Source organism: Caretta caretta, chromosome 7 (assembly GCF_965140235.1).
Source record: "Caretta caretta isolate rCarCar2 chromosome 7, rCarCar1.hap1, whole genome shotgun sequence".
In the NCBI taxonomy this organism is placed as follows: domain Eukaryota; kingdom Metazoa; phylum Chordata; order Testudines; family Cheloniidae; genus Caretta; species Caretta caretta.
Window position 1 is genome coordinate 90,491,497 of NC_134212.1, and position 24,616 is coordinate 90,516,112.

At 39.2% G+C, this 24,616-nt stretch overlaps 1 protein-coding gene across 4 annotated transcripts in view; it reads left to right on the top strand.

Moving 5' to 3' along the window:
• The window catches only part of A1CF (APOBEC1 complementation factor), a 51,126-nt gene that overhangs the window by 20,081 nt on the left and 6,429 nt on the right, over positions 1-24,616 (top strand). For 2 of the 4 annotated variants that reach the window (XM_048858753.2, XM_048858754.2), the window contains 6 exons: positions 2,322-2,486; positions 8,908-9,005; positions 10,946-11,219; positions 14,058-14,266; positions 18,936-19,072; positions 22,089-22,222. In XM_048858753.2, coding sequence (XP_048714710.1) covers positions 2,322-2,486; positions 8,908-9,005; positions 10,946-11,219; positions 14,058-14,266; positions 18,936-19,072; positions 22,089-22,222 — 1,017 coding nt within the window. Of the gene's footprint in view, positions 1-2,321; positions 2,487-8,907; positions 9,006-10,945; positions 11,220-14,057; positions 14,267-18,935; positions 19,073-22,088; positions 22,233-24,616 lie in introns of all 4 variants that reach the window. The other 2 variants (XM_075130918.1, XM_075130919.1) reach the window with 2 other exon arrangements.

The following is a 24,616-nucleotide window of genomic DNA, read 5'->3' on the forward strand; positions in this document are numbered from 1 at the left end:
ATCAATATTTGATCTTCAAATTGTGTACAATGAAAGTCAGAAAAGAGAACTAGATCTTGGTACCATCACTCTTACAACACATCTAGTGTTACAAAAGTTCCATGTTTATACTGAACTTTACATATGGGCAGAAGTGTGGAATAGTGACAAAAGCAAGGAGATGGGGTTAAGAGTTCAAGATTCTCTAAGTAGCTCTGTCTCTCACAGTGTGACTTTTGGCCTTCAGTTTTCCCTATTTGCCAGATAGGAATAATACTTCACAGAGGTGCTTTGAGGGTCAAATAATTGTAAAATGTTCTTCCGCTTAAGTATGGTGCTAGATAGCCATTTTTGTTTGTTCTATATTTACCTTGGCATGTGAGCATAATTTAAGATCATATGCAGCTGGCCAACTTAATATCACTCAAAGCTTTTTAAATAAATTATACTGTGATATCACCACGTGATGCAGTGGGCAAAGTTTTAAGATATGTTTTGCTTTAAGGTAGATTTAAGCTCTCATTGAAAAGTAAAGCTTCCACTGTTCTGTGGATATATAGAACTCAGGTAGTTGCAGAGCAAGCTACATCATACTATGAGCCTAACCACTGCTTGAGGGACTATTTCTAAGGGTAGTTCAGGGAATGAGGTAGAGGTGGTCAAAAATAGGAACACAATTTTTGAAAAAAACATTGTCTCTTCTCCTCCCTCCATGCAATTTTTTATCAAGTTCTAGTATGAGGGAAGTTCAGCGTCCAAGCTTATTTATGCCTTGAAGAGACTGCTAGCAAAACCAGCCAGTTATTTCTACCGATGATTTGAACATGACCACTGAGAACTGGACCAAAGCCATACATGTTTCATAGGCTATCAATTAGTTATCAGATGACTACTTTTAGTCATTAACAGTTCAAGCCAAGTTTAGGCTAGCACTGAAAAGATATAGAGCTAGAGTTGGCCAAATTCACTTCAGATTTATTTAGAACAAAAAGTTTTTTGTTTTGAAAGGAAACATTTTTGTCTTCATAAATGTTCCAAGTTTTTCAACAAAAATAAGTTTTCAAATTCCTTCCCTCCTTATTTTCTTCCCCTTCCTCCCCCCACCCCCGTTCCCAAGGGAAAAGGGGGGAGAGTCCCTAAAATTTTTTTCTATTTTGTCAAATGTAAAAAAAAAATCATAGAAAGACAAGATAAGGGAAGGACTACACTGTTAACCTCCATTGTTAGGCTGGATATAAATGCATCATCTGGAGAAAACTGGTTTACTGAACTCATTCAAATTGCCAATGAAAAAGCACTGACTTTGTCACAACATCTCTGATGTTATTGGGTGAATCCAGGACAAGACTGGGCAGGAAATAAGGTCCTGAGATTTTTGTGGCTGAGCTAAGCTTCAATTACTGTTGGAAGAGGAGAAATTCCCTACAGGATGTGCAGGAATAGAAGGAAAGCTGGGTGAAGCAGTTACTGTTGCCATCTGTAGGAGACAAGAGGTGCCTCTGCACAAGGCTGCTTGCCAGTGCTCATTAGCATCATTTGCATGACCTCAAGACCAGCTCTGTGGCTGCATGCAAAGCTATGCCAACACTCTTGATGAATTTAAAAGCAGTGGATTAATTAACCAAATGTAAATTATTACTATGGACATGAGATGCATGATGCTGCCATAGCACTGATTTTTTAGCCATCTAATTTTTTCCCTTTAGAGTTCCCCAAATCAGTTACAATTTCTCCTTGGGGGGCTCATCCAATACACACCAAGTCAGTGACATTTCTTTCCCCCACATAAGGCCCTTCTTGTAATAATGTATTGCCTTGCATTCCCCTATCTTCGTTATTTCCATTGAAGCACTATGCTACAGGGACCAAACTACTGCACACAAATCAAATTTCTGAGAACATAAGTCTTACTTAAACTTCTTAGAATCACAGTGTTTATCATACTGTAGTCAGTGGAGTCTTTCCAGTCAGCTGCAGAAAGAAACATTTTGAAACCAAGCAGTGGAGGGAAGGAATTTTTGGAAGAGAAGCAGGTTCATTAAGAGATCTCTCTAAGTGGTTCATAGAATGAAAATGTTTGAGGACCGTACCATATTTTCTCTCCATCCTTGTTGGATTCTGCACATCTGCAGTGCTAGAAGAATAAAATCTGGACATCTGACTATCTGTTTCTGGAAACATATGGTATATGTGCCATTGCTTTGAGCATGAAATTTTAGACCTTCTGTATAATCATTCCATTCTACTACTTCTACTACCACAGCATAATGTTATACAAAACATCAATATGCCTAGAAACCAATTGAACAATGGTACTTTCAATTATTTATTATTTTTTGCAGGAAGAATACAGTTATGGGGACATCCTATTGCTGTAGACTGGGCAGAACCAGAAGTTGAAGTTGATGAAGATACAATGTCATCAGTTAAAATTCTGTATGTGCGAAACCTTATGCTATCAACCACCGAAGAGACGATTGAAAAAGAATTCAACAATATTAAACCAGGTAGGAAATGACATAAAGTAGGTTTTTAGCTGTTGCAGGTTTGAGTCCATTAAATTGGTAGATATTGTTCAGTTATAGTAAACTAACAGTAGTTGGTCTGTTTCTCTGAAATATTAAATTGGTGGAACACCAGCATAAAGGATAAAATAGCTGTTTTTTCCGCTGTAAAACCTTCAAGTGTTGAAACAATTTTCACCCAGTTTAAATTCCTAAAACAGCGACTGCTGGCATTAGATCATCCAGTAAGCGGCTTGTTTTCTAATTGACAGGACAACTGACATTTTCAGGGTGGTTTGGCAAGTCAAATAGCTCTGCTGCAGTCCAAAATGGTGTATGAAAAGTCCTAAGGATTCTACATTAGTAAAAATTACTTCTGTTGTGACATGATTTTTGTATATATGCTCTCCAGTAACTTGATTTCTGCAGAAAGGTTATTTTGATTTTTTTAAACATTAGCTTTGTTTCAGGGGTAGGTTTTACCTCCCAGGAGAGCGAGCCTATGTAAGTGGGATAGACTCTTTTCACTATTCTTCTTCTATGAAAAAGGACAATGTTCAAAAGAGAGTGATTCAGTATGGCTGTTTCACTCCTCCCCGCAATGATTGACTGACTTTTGAAAATTCCATACTCTTTCTAAAGGTGGTTTTACATAATGAATATTGACATAAAACTTGCACACTGAAGAATCACAAAGCACTTGGATTTTTTAAACCCGTATTTAACTTGACCAGGACATGCAGGTGAATGAAGACAGGCACAGGGTGGGATTTAAGTGACAGACCACAAAGTTATTAGCACTGGGGAGAAGGCAGTATGCCCCTCCTTCTCCATCTCTCAGTACCAGGCATCTGAGTGGGTTCAGTATGGGATTACAGGCTCCCAACCTATATCCCATAACTCAGGATAGACTCTCCTCAGCTTACACATAGTACTCAGCTCACTCTTCTGAATCCTCTCACCTTCCCCACCTCCAGAAGTGGGACAGAAGGTACTAAAAACATACCTCACTCTGTGAAGAATTCAGGCTGCTCTTGTCCCAGAGGCACAAGGTCCATCAGCAAAATCCCAGTAAATTACCTAGAGCTGCTGGTCCTTTTGGCTTTATAACCGCACTGGACTCTGGTTGCAACTTTCCTGCAAATGACTAATAATTTCTACATTCTACTGCTATTTAAACCAAAATGTGCTTCCATGATGCTTCAAGAAAGGCAAAAAACCCTGCAGGCATCTGCCAATTTTGCCCCAAAGGGAAAAATTCCTTCCTGATACCAAAATAGGCAATTGGCCCACAACACTCAAAAAACACTGCTTCTATATTACAATGACAGAGAGGGAGAGTGGGGCCGCTAAGGAGCAGCTTTTTGGAGCTAGATACTCCAAAAAACCCCATGCAGTTGTTAAAATAACAAAGGGCTATAGGGGTGAGGGGCCACTCAGATCTCATCTCCCTCTGGGTGGCCAATGGGAGGCAGGGGAAAACCTGCCCCGAGTTCCCAGGCATGTATTCCCCACCCCCTCCAGCTGCCTACCACACTGCAGGTCCATTCATGTTTCCCACTAAGTGAGATGGGTGGGTTGCTCTGGATTTAATTCACCTATGTTCTACATTCCAGAACTCGCATCGAATACAATGTAAAAGCTTAACTGCCCATCATAGAAATGAATAACATACAGAAACTTATATAAAAATACAAACCGATATTTATAATTTAATCCATAAATTATCCTAATATTATCCTTTCCACCTATGAGTATGTAGGGTGCAATTTTCAAAAGTGTCTACATGAGTTGAGCATAAGTTCCATTAATTTTCAATGGGAGTTTTGCTCCTAAATCATGTAGAAGCTTTTGAAAATCCAACTCTGTATAAAGAAGTGCATTTTGGAACTCCAAGAAATACAACAATCTCTGCACGACTTCCTTGTGCTCAGCACCAGAAAATCATTCATAATTTAACTCACTTCTATTAACTTTCTCCTTAAAGTTTAAAGCTGTATTACAGAGCATCTTAACTCTTCTGCTTTCTCTTTGCTACATAAATTTCTCTTTTTCACATTAGGCTGCAGCTGAAAGATATATTAGAAATTCCTTTATGAGTCATTCCTGTCTTCTTAATCCCTCAGTATAATACTTTTAGCAAACATGAAGTTGTTAGACAAATCATTTTACTTTCAGCTTCTTCCTCCATTATTAATCCCAATTTGCTCCAGAACACTTATTAGCACTCCCTAAAAAACACATTTATAGTCACCTAAAGTGTCTATAAAACTCCATCATTTTTTACTTAAACCAAATTTGCTCAAAGGAAATGGATTCCAAAACAGTTTATGGAAGTTTTTAAATTGCATTTGCTTTAATGATATGTTTTTGCAGTTTGATCATTTTGAAACTGGAAATTTCTCTGTCTCTCCCTCTTTTTTATTCTACTATTAATAATATTTATTATTATTATTATTTTAGATGGATTAAAATTCTGAAACAACTTGTTTTTGAGATTGTTGTATGTTCTAAGAAACTGGTTATATAGTAGCAAATCTGAGCTTTGGGGAAATGAGCACAGCTCTAGGTTAGAGTGAAATTATATTCAGAAATGTCAGCAACAGTCTGAAATGATTTTCCCCCTCCCCGAGCCTCTTGCACTGGACATAATGCTGAACTGCAACACCTTGGGACTGAATTGTACATTTGAGCCAGTGATCCTGTACTGGGAAAGCCTTTTGACAGTAACACAGCATCCAGTAACAATTTGTTCAGTTTAGAGGAGTTAAAATCTAGAGCTGCCACTATGGATCAGATTACCCAAAGAGTCTCTGAAACCCACATTTCCCATTAACTTTAGTGGTAATAGGTTTCACAGTAGCAGCAGTGTTAGTCTGTATCTGATAAAAGAACAGGAGTACTCGTGGCACCTTAGAGACTAACAAATTTATTAGAGCATAAGCTTTTGTGGGCTACCGCCCAGTTCATCAGATGCATAGAATGGAACATATAGTAAGAGGATATATATATACATACAGAGAAGGTGGAAGTTGCCATACAAACTGTAAGAGGCTAATTAATTAAGATGAGATATTATCAGCAGGAGAAAAAAACTTTTGTAGTCATAATCAAGATGGCCCATTTATACAGTTGACAAGAAGGTGTGAGGATACTTAACATGGGGAAATAGATTCAATATGTGTATTGACCCAGCCACTCCCAGTTTCTATTCAAACCCAAGTTAATGGTATCTAGTTTGCATATTAATTCAAGCTCAGCAATTTCTCATTGGAGTCTGTTTTTGAAGCTTTTCTGTTGCAAAATTGCCACCCTTAAGTCTTTTACTGAGTGGCCAGAGAGGTTGAAGTGTTCTCCTACTGGTTTTTGAATGTTATGATTCCTGATGTCAGATTTGTGTCCATTTATTCTTTTGTGTAGAGACTGTCCAGTTTGGCCAATGTACATGGCAGAGGGGCATTGCTGGCACATGATGGCATATATCACATGGGTAGGTGTGCAGGTGAATGAGCCCCTGATGGTGTGGCTAATGTGATTAGGTCCTATGGTGGTGTCACTTGAATAAATATGTGGACAGAGTGGCATCAGGCTTTGTTGCAAGGATAGGTTCCTGGGTTAGTGTTCTTGTTGTGTGGTGTGTGGTTGCTGGTGAGTATTTGCTTCAGGTTGGGGGGCTGTCTGTAAGCAAGGACTGGTCTGTCTCCCAAGATCTGTGAGAGTGAGGGATCATTTTTCAGGATAGGTTGTAAATCTTTGATGATGCACTGGAGAGGTTTTAGTTGAGGGCTGAAGGTGATGGCTAGTGACTTCTGTTATTTTCTTTGTTGGGCCTGTCCTGTAGTAGGTGACTTCTGGGTACTCTTCTGGCTCTGTCAATCTGTTTTTTCACTTCAGCAGGTAGGTATTGTAGTTTTAAGAATGCTTGATAGAGATCTTGTAGGTGTTTGTCTCTGTCTGAGGGATTGGAGCAAATGCGGTTGTATCTTAGAGCTTGGCTGTAGACAATGGATCTTGTGGTATGTCCTGGATGGAAGCTGAAGGCATGTAGGTAAGTATAGTGGTCAGTAGGTTTCCAGTATAGGGTGGTGTTTATGTGACCATCGCTTATTAGCACAGTAGTGTCCAGGAAATGGACTGCTTGTGTGGATTGGTCTAGGCTGAGGTTGATGGTGGGATGGAAATTGTTGAAATTATGGTGGAATTCCTCAGGGGCTTCTTTTCCATGGGTCCAGATGATGAAGGTGTCACCAGTGTAGTGCAAGTAGAATAGGGGCATTAGGGGACGAGAGCTGAGGAAGCGTTGTTCTAAGTCAGCCATAAAAAATGTTGGCATACTGTGGGGCCATGTGGGTACCCATAGCAGTGTCACTCATTTGAAGGTATATATTGTCCCCAAATGTGAAATATTTGTGGGTGAGGACAAAGTCACAAAGGTCAGCCACCAGGTTTGCTGTGACATTATCGGGGATACTGTTCCTGATAGCTTGTAGTCCATCTTTGTGTGGAATGTTGGCATAGAGGGCTTCTACATCCATAGTGGCCAGGATGGTGTTTTCAGGAAGATCACCGATGGATTGTAGTTTCCTCAGGAAGTTAGTGGTGTCTCGAAGATAGCTGGAAGTGCTGGTAGCATAGGGCCTGAGGAGAGAGTCCACATAGCCAGACAATCTTGCTGTTAGGGTGCCAATGCCTGAGATGATGGAGCATCCAGGATTTTCAGGTTTATGAATCTTGGGAAGCAAATAGAATACCCCAGGTCGGGGTTCTAGGCATGTGTCTGCACAGATCTGTTCCTGTGCTTTTTCAGGGAGTTTCTTGAGCAGATGGTGTAGTTTCTTTTGGTAATCCTCAGTGGGATCAGAGGATAATGGCCTGTAGAATGTGGTATTAGAGAGCTGCCTAGCAGCCTCTTGTTCATATTCCAATTTATTCATGGTGACAACAGCACCTCCTTTGTCAGCCTTTTTGATTATGATGTCAGAGTTGTTCCTGAGGCTGTTGATGGCATTGTGTTCAGCACGGCTGAGGTTATGGGGCAGTAAGGCCTGTTGTATTGATTAAAAAATCTGACATTTTCACTGAAAATCTGTAAACTGATGCATATTCAATACACCATCAATTATAAACTCATTGGATTTAGAGTAATGTTTCTTCTCTGATCCTTGTTCCCCCCACTCCTGCTGTCTGGCTGATGTGTCTGTATATTCATGTGTTCTGCAAAATTGCTTGGCAATCAGGAGGTAGAACAAATATTCAGAAATCAGGACTGCCTTGAGTTCTTCAAGACAGATGACAAACCTGTTCGTTGACTTTATAATGGGCGCTGACACACATATCACATCTCATGTAGCCAGTGGAAACACAGGAAAAGGCTCTGATATAAAGTGAGAAAGAGGCAAATTTTTGTAAAAGGAAACTAGTACTTCTAAACTTGCTGGCTGCGCTACGGCTGCCTGGATGTAAAAGTCAGGACAAGCTGCAAGAAATAAACAAAACCAAAGTGAATTTGTATCACATATGCCCAGAAGTAATCTGAATCCATCATGCAAGCATATGACACCAAATGACATTTTAAACAAACTGAATGTGAATGTTCTATGGAATCTGACATAATTCAAGAATATATTACATAACCAGCTGACAGTTGCATTCAGCCATCCTGGTGGAGACTACCAGACATAAAAATTCCTCAGAGTTGAAATGCACTCAAATGCACCTCCTCACTGTATTTTTTTTTTAATTTTCATATAGCTGGTTCTAGAATACTTAAGAGCTTCACTTAAAAGCTAAGATCATGGTTCTATTGCACTCTGTAAAGGTTATTGCTCTATTTCCATTTACTGCACATGGTTTCCTTCTCAGCCCTGATTTTTACCAAGTCTGATCTAGCTGACTTCATATATCTGAAAATAGGACTGCAAGGGTTGCCTTGACTTGTTAGGTAAAAGAGGGTTACTCTTATTTTAGTGTGTATTAACATCACATATATTTAAGTTTACTTTTTCTGTTCAATTAACTGTACTTTTCTGTAACCATAAATGAAAAACTAAACCAATGTAGTTTTAAAAAGTACTTGGCAATACCAGGTCTCTAGACTACTTAGTTAACTTAGTCTGTTTAAACTTTTAAACTCTGAGAAGTGTAACATTCTGAGTTGGGTAATCAGACCAAATTAAAACAATAGCATGACAGGTTCAGTAATTACTCATTTTGATCATGACCCTACAATTATTTATGCACAAGCTTAGCTTTACACACAAGTAATCTTACTGAGTTCAGTGAGATACTCATATGCACAAGCATCTGCAGATCAGAACTGTGCTTTGTAAAACTGAGAGCTAAAAACACAACCCAGAATGTTAATTTCGAATCTGTATTCCTTTGAAAAGACAGTTGCAGAACTAATATCCCAACATTTTTGTAGGTGCAGTTGAAAGAATAAAGAAAATCAGAGACTATGCATTTGTACACTTTAATAACAGAGACGATGCAATTGAAGCTATGAAAGCCTTAAACGGGAAGGTAATGCTGCACGAGTAGCATTCATAGTATATTGGTGTCATACAACTGTATTTGCTTTTTTGTAATTGTTTGCAATTTATGTGATCAAGTTTCGGCCTTTTGGGTGTTCACAAACTATTCATTTTGACTATTTACTATTTATCTGCATAATGGGAAACTGGTCACCTAAATCATATAGTAGTGTTCTGTTCTGATTCGATGCAAGAAACAGAATAATGAACAAATGACTAATACTGAATAACAGGTCACAAAATCTCATGCTTGCGCTTTGAATACCTTTTCCTTATGTGTCAACAAAAAAACAAGGCAATGTGCAATAGTAAATGATGACTACAAACATGGTCAAACCAAAACAGCTGTTCAGAATTCAAACAAAGATCTGTCAAAACTGTTGTTGTTCTTCCAGAATTCAGCCAATTTTAATGCCATATACAATTTTTTGGCATTATAATGCAATAACCAGGTCTTAAGAGTTAACTATTTTATTATTTTCATATGTTGCAAATATTGTGTATAATATTATGTAATAGTATTACATACTTATCATGGGGTGTTACTCATCCCTCTTTTATTCCTGCTTCTACTGAGGAATCACTTCAAATGTGCCAAATCCTTTCCAAACACATAGGAATAGCCCCTGCTCTGAAGAGTGTACAGTTCAAAAAAGTGTGTTAACATAACCCCAACTTAATTAATAGGAGCTACACACATATTAAAAATATATTCCTGTGCTGAGAACATGACAGCAAGAGAGGAAATTCAGGGTCCATGAATTCAACGATATGGGATATTTTATTCACACCCTCCATAGGCTCTGCATTGCAACTGCGTACATGCTTGCTAAGAAAATTAATCCATTTGTCTCTGGTAAAACAAACAGTCATTGATCAGGTATTGAACAGTCATTGAACAGCTCAAAAACTCTCTTCACAGAGGCTATTTTTCTTGTAATTGCAGTGCTTTTCAATCTAGAAGCTGAATAAAGCCACCTTGTGCATGTACAAATGTACTCCACATGTTCTGAGATGTACAATCACTATCTTGAACATCTATGTTGGGAAAATAGGTAATGCAGTCACTTTTCCATTGAAGGGTGCTGTACTACAGTACCTCATTGCATCAAGCCCTTTGATACATATTTTGCATCACCTATTGGAATCAACACTGAAGTTGTGGTACTTACAATTAACCGGATTCCGTTTTCATATGCTTATTATTGTTTTCAGGTTAATATAAATGGTAAGGTTTGGGTTAGGAAAGGGGCAAACAGGTCTTACCTAATTTTGAACCTTCTCAGAAAGTGTAGTTTTAAAATGAGCGGTTGATTGAATCCACACATTACTGTGGGCAGAAGAGGAGTGTCTCTAAGGCTATGTCTAAACTTCGAGCTGGGGTTGTGATTCCCGGCTCTTATAAGCATACTTGTGCTAGCTCTCATAGAGATAAAAACAGTGGTGTAGCCATGGCAGCACAGGCCAGCATCTTGAGTACACACCCACGAGGTCCAGGAAGGTTTGTACCTGGGGCAGCTACCCCATGCTGACACTCACCACTTGCGTGAGCTACTGCAGCTACACTATTAGTTTTAGCTCACTCGCTCCTTGAGCGCTAGCTTCCTGGGAGCAGGGAATCACACACTCTAGCTCCAAGCGTAGATATAGCCCAAGTTCCTCTAACCTCAGAGCAGCTGCAGGCAGAAGACGAGCAGACTGCCATGGTTCACACATTTTGCAACAGCAGCCAGGGGCCTTTCTGCCCGTGGGAACATAACTTCACTGCAGAAGATTCTCAGACTCTTTCAGCCACCCCACCTAAGTAGCTGTGCTTAACAAAATGCAGAACTTCGCTGGCCTTATACAAAACAGTCATTATGATGTTGGATATTGTACTGCATTTGTGCTTCCCTTGCATTTTTCCATGCATTTCTCCTTGTTTTAAAGGTGCTGGATGGTTCCCCTATTGAAGTGACATTAGCAAAACCAGTAGACAAAGACAGTTACGTTAGACACACCAGAGGTACAGGGGGACGAGGTACCATGCTACAAGGAGAATATACTTACACATTTGGACATGTGTATGATCCCGCCACAGCCTACCTTGGAGCTCCAGTCTTCTATGCACCTCAGGCCTTCACGACTATTCCTAACCTTCATTTCCCTGCCACCAAGGGTGACCTCAGCAGTAGGGGCATTATCCGAACTCCATCCATTAGAGGTAACTCCAGCAGCTATGTCTATGGCAACCCAGAAATCTATCTTTGAAATAGCTTTGTAGCTAGAGTAGGAGGTAAATTTATGAAATCAAATATCCATGCACCACATTAAAGCTGGTTCCACTAAACAGTTTTAAAAACCTTAGGGCATCCACCAGTTTTAACTAAATGGAGAAATTAGCATAAACCACCTCGGATTATATGAGTTGAAGCATATCCCCATCACTCAGGCACTTCAGAGTCCTTCGGAGAGGACCATAATTTGGGGCTGCTCCTGAGTCTTTAATGATCTGAGGAGTGTCTCATGATCATTGTCCTATGGTTCCTCACTATGGAGGAACTCCAGCCCACCCGTTCTTAGGAGTTCCCATTGCTAGTACTGAAACATTCAATAAATCTTCCTGGAACACACAATCGTCTCCCAAATTTCCTGCTTTTCTCAGCTACTTCGTCTTCTTTACACCTACCACAATCTCCATTCACTGGGGCAGATCTATGCATATAGCCCAGCTTTCTATAATTCTGCATAGCCTCAGATCATGCATCTTTTTAAGAAAGAGACTAAAAGCCTTCATGCACTGCAAAATAGCCACAGTCTTTGGAATCTCTCCTTTAAAAGGGGATGAGAACCTTCAGGCAGGCTAAGCAAACAAAAAATATATATATTCCCTCATCAGCCCAGGAGAAAGCCTAAAGTCTTTTAACAGTCTCTGAATTACTCTTGCTCCAAAGTAAACAGACCAAAAATCCTCCATTTTGTCCCAGGAGGGAAAAAAACAAACAAAACAAGAGTTTTCCACTCACAACAGAACTCCTTGCCCACAGCTGGCTGTTGATTCAATCCCAGAAGCCTAGCAGTTGACTTTTTCCTCCTTTTAGTGGCTCAAGGCTGGATTTCAGGAAAGCTAACTAGTCCCAGGAGCTTCAGTGCTCTGTGTATTGACTCTTACCTCCCCACACCCAGAAAATTTTCTAGCAAGGCCATTACCCTAGTCATCCTGGGGCCCTAAGAAGCATTACAGCATCATTACAGGGAATGACAAATGAACCTCCAAAACAGAGATGAAAACAAGAAAGTGCTTCAGACTGTGCTACAAGAAGTGGCCATAAGCACTAACAGGTTACACTGTCGACATTAAGTATCTTTTCAAGTATGTCGACTACAGAAATCAAAACTGAGGATGGTTTTGTTGCACTATCTTGTTGGTTGGGTTTTAATTTTGAAACAATCAAATGATTGGTATTTCAGTGTAGGATCCTATTATATCTCACGCCACAGATTTGGAAATATAGTTCCAATTTTGCTCTATCACAGTGTCGACAAAACATTAACTATTTAACATGATAAAAGGTCATGCTTCTTAGCAGGGTTTTTGTTTTGTGTTTTGTTTCCTGCAACAAAACAAAACAAAAACAACAGTCTATTGGAATGGATAGCATAAGAGATTGGTAAAGTTAAAGTTAACTTTTGAAAGACTAGAGAGAAACCTGAATGAAGCCTTCAGTCTGAAACATTCCCAAAACTAAGGTGTGAATGTTACACATGCCCACTTATTTTATAATGGTTTAATTAAATGCTGGGGTGTTCAAAAACCAAATCTTCTCACTCATGTCTAGTAGTGACTGAGATCATTAACAACTGACAGAAGATTGATGTCCTAAGTGAAATCAGATGGTGTTCTCAACCCATTTCCAGGTAGAAAGATGTCCTAAAGAAAACAGTTCTCAGTCTGAAGTACTCAGTAGAGTTGATGAGGACTGAATTAACTAACCTAATCTCTAACTCCCCTAGAAGTGATCCCTTCAGAGAAAGATTAAGATACATTGGCTGGATGGTATGGTTTGGGAAATTTGCACTGCTTCTGCCCGTACTTTAGCTTTACTGTGCATATATAAATCTAAAACCCATTAAAATTACATTTGGAAAATGTGTCAAAACTGCCAAATCACTCAGTTCACTTTTCCTTAGTATGCTCTCACTTGTTAATCTCCTAAATTCCCAAACAATCCTTCTGAAAGGAACCAGTTGTAATGTGAGAAAACAGTCATTAGTTCAAAGAAGGGGGGGAAATCTATGTATTCTAAATTCATTTAAAATCTTAAATTATACCAATGGGCAGTAATCAATCTAATTTTTAACTGTCCCTGTTACTCTTCAACTGTAAATCAGGTTAGAAACATGGCAAAAAATCAAAAGTAATCTGTGCATTAATTCAATGGAAAGTTAAGCCCTATGTTGACTGAACAGAACAGAGAAGATGGGAAAGTCAGTCAGAAACGACTAGGACATTCCTTCTAACTAAAACATCTCAAGGCACTTTAGGAAAACAATTTAAAAGATATGGGGGTAGAGATCTGGTTTATATTGATTAAATTATTGATAATCCATAAGAGAAGTGATACCATAGGAATAAGGAAAATCTTAGTTATGTACTGTAATCAATTAGAATTTCCTGATTCACCATATCTTCTCATCTGCAGTGAATTTTCTAAGGAAACTATGCTGCTCATACCTTGCAGCCTGAAATTACAGGCACTAAACATAAATAAACCCCCCAAGAAGTATGATAAAAAGCCAGAATGATACAATTGTGTAGGTACTAGCTCTATATTCATGGTATTATTGTATTTTCCTCCAAAGGTAATAAAGAAACTTCCCCTTGTGAGTTCTACTTCGTGGTGAATAGTGTGGTATGAATGTGCAGCAGTTCTCAGTCAGTCAGTGTTCCTACCCATCTTCTTATCAGAAATCAGTGAATGGGGCTAACTTTTCCATTACAGTAAGAATCAGGGTGATTTTCCGGTGATTTGATTCAGTTTAATGCTTCTTACATTCCTAGAAATTTACATGAATGTACCTGTAGGGGCTGCGGGAGTTAGAGGACTAGGAGGACGTGGATACTTGGCTTACACTGGCTTGGGTCGTGGATACCAGGTCAAAGGAGAAAAGAGGGGAGAAGACAAACTCTATGATCTTTTGCCTGGAATGGAGCTTACCCCAATGAACCATATTGCTTTAAAACCACATGGAATTAAACTTGCTCCTCAGGTAGGTACAATAAATTAGGAAAAATTTCTCTGGTCAGATCCATATTAGTCTTCGTTTTAATGCTTTCTGAGCAATACAATAGATTTAGACTCAGTTTGAATGGTTACTTGTTTTGAAAATGCTGATAGTTGATCATAAGTATGTTCACACAGTGATCTGCTCACCTTTGAAAGAGACATTACAGAGAATAACTACAAGTTACCATTGTTAGGCCTAAAGAAGGGTTTTGCTGTTTTAGGGCCTGTTCCAACTATTCTTGAAGACTACACAAGTTGGATTGAAGTTACTTTTACTATCACTTCAGCCCCAGCATATCCTTGGGAGGTGCACTAATAAAGAGATATCTGCTCAGAAATTATTACTGATATGTTTTATTTTTAAAAAACACATTTAGTTTAGGAAGCAATGAAAAACACTTATTAAAACAGAAAAACAAAGAATGGGGACATATTAAAAAAAAGTTTCTGCTTTCCACAGCATATCACAATATTAACATTACATAGCTAGAGGCCTCAAACTATAATAATCATTCCAATATGGTAACAGAATAAAAAATTATTAACTTAAACATTCCCTCAGTTCTCACCATGTCAGCTCCCATTGACTTTCATAATTTCAATGAGAGTTACTTGCCAGATCCGAGGGCAGAACTTTATGCATACTGTGAAATCTAACATGAAAGACTACTGCTGAGAACCTGAATATTTTCTCAGCAAAGCCTCCTTTTAAAGTTAATGTACTGATCCAATCATTCAGTCCCTGACAAAAGCAGAACTCCTATGGAAGTCACAAAGTTATTTATAGGTAAAACATGCAGGACTGGGCTCAACACAGATAACAAACTTGTTGAAATTAGAGAAAGGCTCAAAACAGAATCCCAGATCAGAACAAAATTACCTGGAATTTTGAGGGTCTGGCCTTCATGATATGATGAGCCCTCTCTCTCTTTAATTGGGCAATGCAAAATTCTCAATTCAGACCATCCTGAATTTTGGGAAAGTTCTGGATTAGATATAAACTTATTGTTATTAATACTTACCATCACAGTAGTACCTACGGGCTAAGGCCAGTCATAAATTTTCTGTCAAAACTATTTTTCAGTGGAGAATTGGGTTTTTGACTAAATGAGTTTTTTGCAAAAAGCTTCTGTTCTCCACAGAAAACTCTGATATTTCATCAAAATATGGAATACCTGAAAACCTAAACATTTCCATTTAAAAATAGCACTGCAGGGCCTGACAGGAGGTGTAGTTCAGGTACCTCGTGCTCTCATTCTCCTTTATAGACTAGGCTCCCTGGTTGGACGATATCTTCTATGATGCACCACTTAATTCCACATGGTGGGATTTATGCTTCTAAATCAATTAAATGTTTTGGAAAATGTTGCCCTTGATATTTAAAAGTGACACTGCTTATAATAAAAAGAGGTCTGTTAATTAGCACAAGAAACATGTAGTAGAATGCATATTCCTGCTAAAATACAGTTGAAAATTTCTCTCTTTCTAATCACAAGTATGACTATGTGAGTCTCCTGATAATCCTGTGTCCCAGTGCCCAGAGGCTGTTCTTTGATAGTTATAGATGAATTACCTCTAAAGATTTTAAGGATATACAAGAGACAACCTGAAATAGAACTGATACTGACATTTATTTAATATGAAAATCTTCTTGATAAAGTGGTTTCCTTAGGAACATACAAAATGTTGTCACAGTGACAAATTCTGAGGTGGGCTTAAGTGAATCTAAGCCTGGGACAAACTACTCTGGTGTAATTCATACTTTCTTCAGTATGTAAATTATAACAGTTGAGAAGCAGACTCACTGAGAGCACACTCATATCCAAACACAGTACTTATAGCTCCTTTCACGTTACTTCTGCATTTGGCCTACTGAATCTAAAAGAGTCTAGCTGACAGGCTAAGGAGTAAAAAAAAAATTGTTTAGAAGGAAAAACAACTAATACACAGATAGAAATTAAAGTACCAAACCCACACTCATGGTGGCAGGATAGAAGAAGGTATAAATGACAGTAGTTTAGATTCACTTTTGAATCTGGTCAATATTATTCATTAATCTAGGTCCATTTCAGAAAGGCTTTAATGTCAGACCCTTCCAAATTCTGTTTCCTCTCCCCCGCTAAGTTGTTATATATATGTACATGTCTCACATAGGATTTCAATACTGATTGAACATCTTAAAATGGGCCTAACCAGCTGTTCATAAACTAGCTTTGGGCTATGGTGGCTAATATTTTAAAAGCAGCTTCTAAAATGTTGCCAGCAATTTTTCATATTTAAGATTCTGCATTTGCAATTTTTCATATATAAGTTCTTGCATACACAAACATTTGCCCTTTTGCACACAAGCTACATTTATACATGAGAATCAGGTAGATGCCTAACTACCCAATTTATGAACTCCTGCCATTTGCAAACTCAAATCTGAGTTTGTTATTCAAATAAGAATTTAAAAATGAAATTGAACATATGTAAAATTTTAAATGTGAAAAATCACTAATGTGGTTTTGATGGATGGATTGTGATGCCTTGAAAAACTTGTCTAAAGCAGTGCTATAAGAATGAATATGAGTATGAATAGCCTGCACACATTTATAAAACAAAGATAAGGTCCATCACATTAGAAGAGGGATAGTCTTGTGGATAAATCAGATAACAGAATCAAGAGACCTTCCTCTATGACATTTTGAAGTCTATTTACTGCCCTCTGCCTCAATTTCCCCATTTACAAAGAAGTAGAGTTAATACTTTCCCAGCTAAGAGGACAGCAGGGAGGTAAATTTACTAGTGTTTATAAAGCACTTTGAGCAAATTTAAGTGTAAATCATTACAACACTGAACAAACAGTTTAGAGGCGGCAACCTTGATGAAAATTTAACTGGAAAACTCGTGATAGTCTTTTATGCCGTAGTGTGTTTCCATTTTAAGGTCACTGAACATGGTATATGGTAGAGCTACTTGATCAGGATATGCAAGTGAATGAGGACAGAGACAGCGATGATTTTTAGGCAGTAGGCTTCAACTTTGTTAGTGCTTTTCTCCAATGTTAATCTTTCACCAACCTTGTCCCACATCTCCCAATAACAGGCATATACGTGGGTTCAGTGAGACTTTTACATAGCTCCAATTATATAACCCATAACTCAGAGCAGACTCTCCACTGCCTACCCCAAGGATACAGTTTGCTTTGCTGAACCTTCTCATCTTCCCCCGCTTCCCCTACAAAGGGGACAGAGGGTACCAAAGAGGGTCTGCACAGATTTATGTACCACTGCCATTTGCAAACTCAAATCTAGTCTCCCTCTTGCCCATAGACCTGGGGTCCACCAGCAAAAGGCTTTCAGCTCGTCTGGTCACTGGCCTTTTGGCCTTCTGTCCACACCAGACACTGGCCTCAAGTTGCAATGAACTAACATTCATAAAGTTCCTCAAATGAAATTCCTAAATCCTATACCTATTTAACCTGAATATGCCTTCCCGATACTATGAGGAAGGCAAAAAACTCCATTAGGTCATAGCCAATTTGGCCCCAGTGGGAAAAATTCCTTCCTGAACTTTTAAACAAGTAATTAGTCAGTCCCAAAACAACATAAAAACACAGTTCCTATGTTATATAACTATCAGGAGGGAGGGTGGGTGAGTTTAGCTAAACATGGGGCAAGAGGCCTGATAAATCCTGTACAGGGGTTTAAGTACATGATTGTGGGAAGCAAGAACCAATCACCTTGCATCTCCTTTGTTGGCTGATGAGCAGCAGAGCACCCAAGGGGATATTAATTCCCCTTTAATTCTAAAGCCAGCCGGCACCTTGAGGATCCAGTCAAGATTCCTATCCATAAAACTGGTGGATGACATTGTCTGAACAAACAACTGGCTTGGACCTCATTAATAGAAAACTATGTAGAAAGTGAGCCCTAGTAGGACTCTTAATTATCAGTATTAAGACTGATTTGGGACACTCAATATATTCAGTGATTTGGAAGACGGAATATAAAGTAGGGTGATAACATTTGAGTACAATGATTTATTTTGTGGAATAATCAATGCAAAGGAAGAGGGCAATACCATTTAGAATTTCTGTTACAGACTAGGAGCATCAGCAAGCAAGTAGCCTCTGCAGTAAACTGTGCAGAAATGTAACTAAAATAGGTTTTAGGCAAATAATTTGAAGAGGGATACACCCCCACTATTCATTCACTACACACAACTAAGCAGGAGAAGAAGCGGAGAAAAAGTGAAGGATAATACAGTCGCAATTCTTTAATAGACGTTAAAAATGCAGCATTCTGGAGTGCATAAATGGGTTAATGAATAGAAGTCAAAGGAAATTATTCCAATGCTGCATCAAAGTAAAACAGTTAATGGGCTAAACTGAAAATACATCAGATTCAGTGGTGTAACAATTATCTTCATGAAATAATTCATGGTTGAATGTTTAAGTTGCTTACACTATTCCTAGATTTTATGACCCTTTAAACACACAAAACTTCTCTCTGTGTGTGTATATAGTTATATATATAGCTAAGAATTTGGAGCATATAATCTACAGATGAAAACTAATGGAAAGCAATGTATTTTTGCAGCAGGTAGTGCCGGAGATGGGCCAGAACATTAAAATGTGGTTGTAACTGGTATACATTTTTCTCGTATAGGTCTTAGAAGAAATCTGCCAGAAAAATAACTGGGGACAACCTGTTTATCAGCTTCATTCTGCAATTGGCCAGGACCAAAGACAACTATTCCTATATAAAATCACTATTCCTGCCCTTGCCAGCCAGAATCCTACTATGTATGTAACTATTCCATTTTGTATGGTTTTTAATCAGTTTTTAAAATTTTCTATTTATTCAGCATCATTGCTAGAAACAACTATATAGACCACTATTTATATTAATTTTAGATTTGGAGAGGAAGGATAAAACTCTACATTGAACAAAACATTAGATAGCTACTCATTCAGTATGCACTATCCATCCTGTCTACTGAATGAGGCAAGAGTCCTGTGGAAAAAAATAGTATATGATCAGGTAATTAAAGGCTGTATCAGAGCATTTGTATAAGGGAGACAAATTAAAGTTGCACAGGCAACCTTAAAAATTAGGAAATGCCAGAATTAGGTGCTTGACTTTTCAACCTTAATAATGTTTTTTAAATAGTTTTTGCTGGGTAATTTCTGAGGATTTTTAAAAAGCAAACTGAATAAACAGACAAGCCATCAACTGGCATCATAGTGATACCCACATGGTTCATCAGCAGGTTTGGAACCTTTAGACCCACCTCACAGACTTCTGTCACCTGAGCTAATAGCAGTAGTGGGCTGTTATGCTCTACATGAACCAGCACTAGAGGAGGATTTATCACACACACTGCTAGTGGGTTTCACAGGTATTTGCTGACACCAGAGGAATGGTGAGACTCAGGAACCTTGGATTCTATTCCCCAGTCTGGAGGGGAATGTTCTGTAGAGGGCTCAAACTTTTCTGCCTATTCTCCTCAAGCTTGACTGTTTCTGCCTTATCCCCTCCAACTTGCCCCTGTCCAAGTTCAACTCTTCCCCACCCTAGCTATTCATCCCAGTCTCCTTATCTACCCAATCCCAGTCTCCACTCCCCAGGCTTCTCATACCAGTCCCAGGCCTCTTGCCCAGCTAGCTGTAGTCTTCCCCCTCCCAGGCTCAATCTCCCCCGAGTTCCTTTTCCCCAGACTTTTGTCCAGCCAGTCTCAGTTCCCTCCCTCCTCACCCCCAGCTAATCTGTCTCTGTCGCCTCAGCCCCTGGTCTCCAGTCACCATCCTACCCTTATATATCTTGCTCATCCCCAATGTCTCACAGAACCCGAGTTCCTCGTCCAAACTCAGTGTCCACCCACCACCGACTGCTTGTCCCAGTCTGTTTGCCTAGTCAGTGCCAGTTCTCCCCCTGTATTCCAGCTCCTTGTCAGATCTGTCCTTCCCTACCCACAACTCTCAGCATGCCTCTCTCCCTGATTTTTCACAGGGATGGCAAAAATCAGATCCTGATGCAAAGGCCACCATGACTCTCTGCCAAATTTCAAGCCCCTGCTCCAAAACATTGGCTCACTACAGCTTTTCAAAGACAAGATCTGCAGGATTTTTTAACAGTCAGCAAAAACAATATATTTTTCCATAGACTCAACTTTTAGAAATGGCTGAACCATTTTTTAATTTTCCAAATTAAAAAAATTAAAATCAGTCTGAGGCAGACAACTAGCTTGGAAAATTTCAGGCCAAACTGTTAAAATTTAGCAAAGTATAAACAAAATAAAAGGGTCTTACAATGGGACGTGTTGGGTAACCTTAATAATAGGCTGAGCCACTAACCCTGTCTATAATTATACCAGCTAGAAATCAAATACAGTACATTTTCACTGCTAACCCATAACAATGTTTTGGATTCATTTCAGCAGGTCACACCACATCATGTAAGCAAAAAGAATGGTTAATGAGTCATATTTAGCAAATATCCATTTTATATTTAAAAGATATTTTATATATCTATTTACACCTCCAGTTTGAGGAAGTTTGCAAAAATAAGCAGAAATATGCAAGTTTTCAAGATACATGTCTTTTTTTCCTGCATGAACAGTGAACTTCAGGCTGCTAACATTTGTGTACTAGTGCATACATTAATATTAAGTAAGTGTTTTTCTTTTATAGTAGTGTTTTTCTCAAATACGTATTCTCTCACAGAATATCAGTAATAGGACGCAGTTTTGTTGTAGCCCTGTTGGTGCCAGAATATGCAAGAGACAAGATGGTTGAGGTAATATCTTACATTGGACTAGCTTCTGTTGGTGAGATAGACAAGCTTTTGAGCTTACTCAGAGCTGTTCTTCAGTGCTGGGAATTGTACTCTGAGGGTTTGTCGACACTGCCATTAAAAACCCGCAGCTGGCCTATGCCAGCTGACTCAGGCTCACCGGGCTCAAGCTACGGGGCTGTTTAATAGCAATGTAGACGTTCAGGCTCAGGCTGGAGCCTAGACTCTAGAGCCCTGCAAGGTGGGAGGGGCCCAGTGCTCAGACTCCAGCCTGAGCCCAAATGTCTGCATCAAAACTAAACAGCCCCATAAGCCTGTGTCAGCTGGCATGGGCCAGCCACAGGTGTCTAATTGCGGTAGAGACATACCCAGAGTGTCACAGCTAAATACATGGTAGAACAGACTAGCATTAGTGAGCTGTTAACACCCCTCCAGTCATCCGGGGGGAAAGAAAGAAGAGGGGAAACAAAGACATATGTGGGGGGAGGAGTGGTAAGAGTAAGTGGGTTATAGCTGGTTGTAATAAGCTATAAATCCCGTGTCTCTGTTCAGTCCATGATTTTTAGTCTTGCAAAGTTATGGATTTAGACTCCCAGGCTCATCTTTTGGAGATGTTGTGCCGGTTTCCTTTGAGGATAAAGACTGAGAGGTCAGATATGTAGTGATTATTTTGTGAAAAGTGTTCACCCATGGGTGATACAGTGTTTTTGTCTTTTATCATTTGAATTCATTTGGGAGCATAGTGCTTGTCTGGTTTCATCCACATAGTTGTTTTGAGGGGCGTATAGTGCATTGGATGAAATACATCACACATTGTGGTAGGCAGGTGTAGGGTTCATAGCCCTTGAAAGGTGCATTGTGGGAGGTTTTGATCATTGTAGCAGAGGAGGTAGGTCTGCAGGTTTTGCATCTGTTGTTCTGGCAGGAGCTGGTGCCACTCTGAGTTGGTGTGTCCTGGTCTGTGAGGAGTTTGTGTCTGATCCTTAGAATACAAAAAACAGCTAATGTTTTATTTCTGATTCATAGACATCCCTTCACACCTCCTAAGCTTAGTGCATATGTTGATGAAGCCAAGACCTATGCTGCAGAATATACTCTTCAGACCCTGGGCATTCCCACAGAGGGAGCAGAGACTCCTGCTACAGCTCCTGCTTTTCCAGGTATGTGAAGGTCTGTACTGAGATGCTCTTCTGAAGATATATTTTTGTTAGCTACTTAATTACATATAGCAGGATTGCAAGCGTGTTCAGATTCAAATCTACTGAATGGAAATGCACATATTGGCTATCTGTCTACATATCCGTGCATCCGTCCCTTATTTGTGGAGAACACAATATAATACTCTGGGTTATGATAGTTTGCTGGCATAAGAATGCATGTTTTCAAATGATGTACTATGACTCCACTGTAGGATCAAGTGAGAGGGGATGGGAGGAGAAAACTTGTTTAAATAAGTATTGGAGATGGGCTTGAGCTATAAACTATAATCTACATCAGAACTTCCTCAAAGTTGGGAGTGTTTGGAGCTACAGTTTTGATTTGACCCGCAAGAAAAATGAGGACAATCACTAAATTTAGGTACTAATCCAAATTTTCCCAAAATTCAAAAGCATTAGTACTCATTATTCCAGTCTGGGGGCCCATCTCTGATAAATAGCTTTAATAACTAGCCAAAATGGCTCGGAAAATTGTGGAAAAAGTCAGACAGAAACACAAATCCAATTTATAGACACTGCATTTACACTGTTCTCCACTGAGATCTTGGGAATGCCTTGAGCCAAACTGCACACAAAGCATGCATTAATCATACTACTGAATTTTTTGCAGTGTCTTGAGGACAGATTCAATAATTTATATATATATATATATATCCAGATTCTGCCACAGAAGTCCACAAAAGCCACAGAAAAATCAATTTGTCTGGGTTTGTGAAGGCTTCCGCAGCATGTAAGCCAAATGGACTTTTTATTGAATCCAGTCCCCACTTACTGCTTAATTATAATATCTCCCTTTCTTTCACCCACCCTTTTTATTTGTCTTGGAAACTTGACAAATACACGTACATTAACTTTTCAGCCCGCAACACATTTGACTTGCCGTTATATTTCCATAATTTTCTGAATACTAAGTCACGCATGTGGGGATAAATCTTGCTTTCAAATGTGCGTGACTTCAGAGGAGCATGAAGTATCACTCGTGAACAAAGATTCTTAGTCAATGATGGCTGAAAGCCTGCAGATCCCAATCCACGTGCATTTATTTGCTTTACTTCTGGCATGGATATGGACTTCTCTTCTCATTCATGTGATTCAATTGTGTTCACAGTGAATGGAGTGGGAGTTGATACGGACATAATCAGTACACACATATATATTAAAGCGGAGCAAAAAATTGGAATTTCCGTCCCATTTTTTTCTGTCCTCAATGGGGTCAAAAGTTGAAAAATCAGCATTTTTTATTAAATAAAAACTTAGAAAAATTTCAGTTCAGAAATGAATGTTTGGGCAATTTTGATCAAAAACAAAAAATTTCAATGCTCTCAAATTTAAATATTTCCTTTTGGTTTGTTGAACTGACCAAAAATACTTCATTTTGAGCGAGTTCAAGATTAAATTGTATTTCCTTATTTTGGTACATTGCCTCATGGGAATTGTCGTTCTGATTGCCTGATCCTCTCCACTGTCCCCTATAGGCAAGGTTCCCTGGTGTGCCTACATTTTCCATGATATACCACGCCCTTTGGTCAGAGGGGAGACAATGCTGCATCATGGGAGATTATGGACTGCAGTTTAATATTGGCTTAATTCTAAACAAAAGGTTTTGTGTCAGTTCAACAAATGAAAATTTTTTGATTTCTGGTCTAACCAACCCAAAATGAAATATTATGGTGGTTCAGTTTTCTTGATAAAATATCAAAAAAATTCAGCAAACTCAAAAGTTTTACACAGAACATTTCAATTTTTGGAAACTGTATTTTCTGTTGAAAAATCATTCAGATGGAAAATTCTCTGTACCAGACCTCTCAATAGCCCTGGCTTTTGCAAGACTGTCCCACTTTGACCCCCAAAACTGCTGTCCTGGCTGAAGTAGCTACTGTCCTATGGGACTGGCTGGGCTCAGCTGTCTGCTCCAGGCTTTGTAACCTGGCCCCTGGTGCATGGGGTTGCAACACTGTTCACATGGGGCCCAGCCCTCCCAATAGTCTTGCTGCTCTTGAACTCCGCCCCAGGGGCCACATGCAAGTCCTCTCCACAGCCTCCCACCTAACCCCAGGATCAGTACCTGAACCCCTCCCTGGAACCCCCCGTTCCTGGGACCACCCGCTTTAGCCCATCCCACTTGAGCCACCTGACATGCTGTGGAGGTGTGCTATACAGCCATATGAAGCGTAATTTCCACTATTTTCCCAAGTTTATGTATTGGAAATATCTCTCGTCTCTACACGATGTTAATTATACACACACACACATTTTGAGAGGAGACTATGGTAGAGAATAAGCATGATTGAATGGTAGTATGCAATTCCATCATTTATACAGATTTCTGCTCATGAA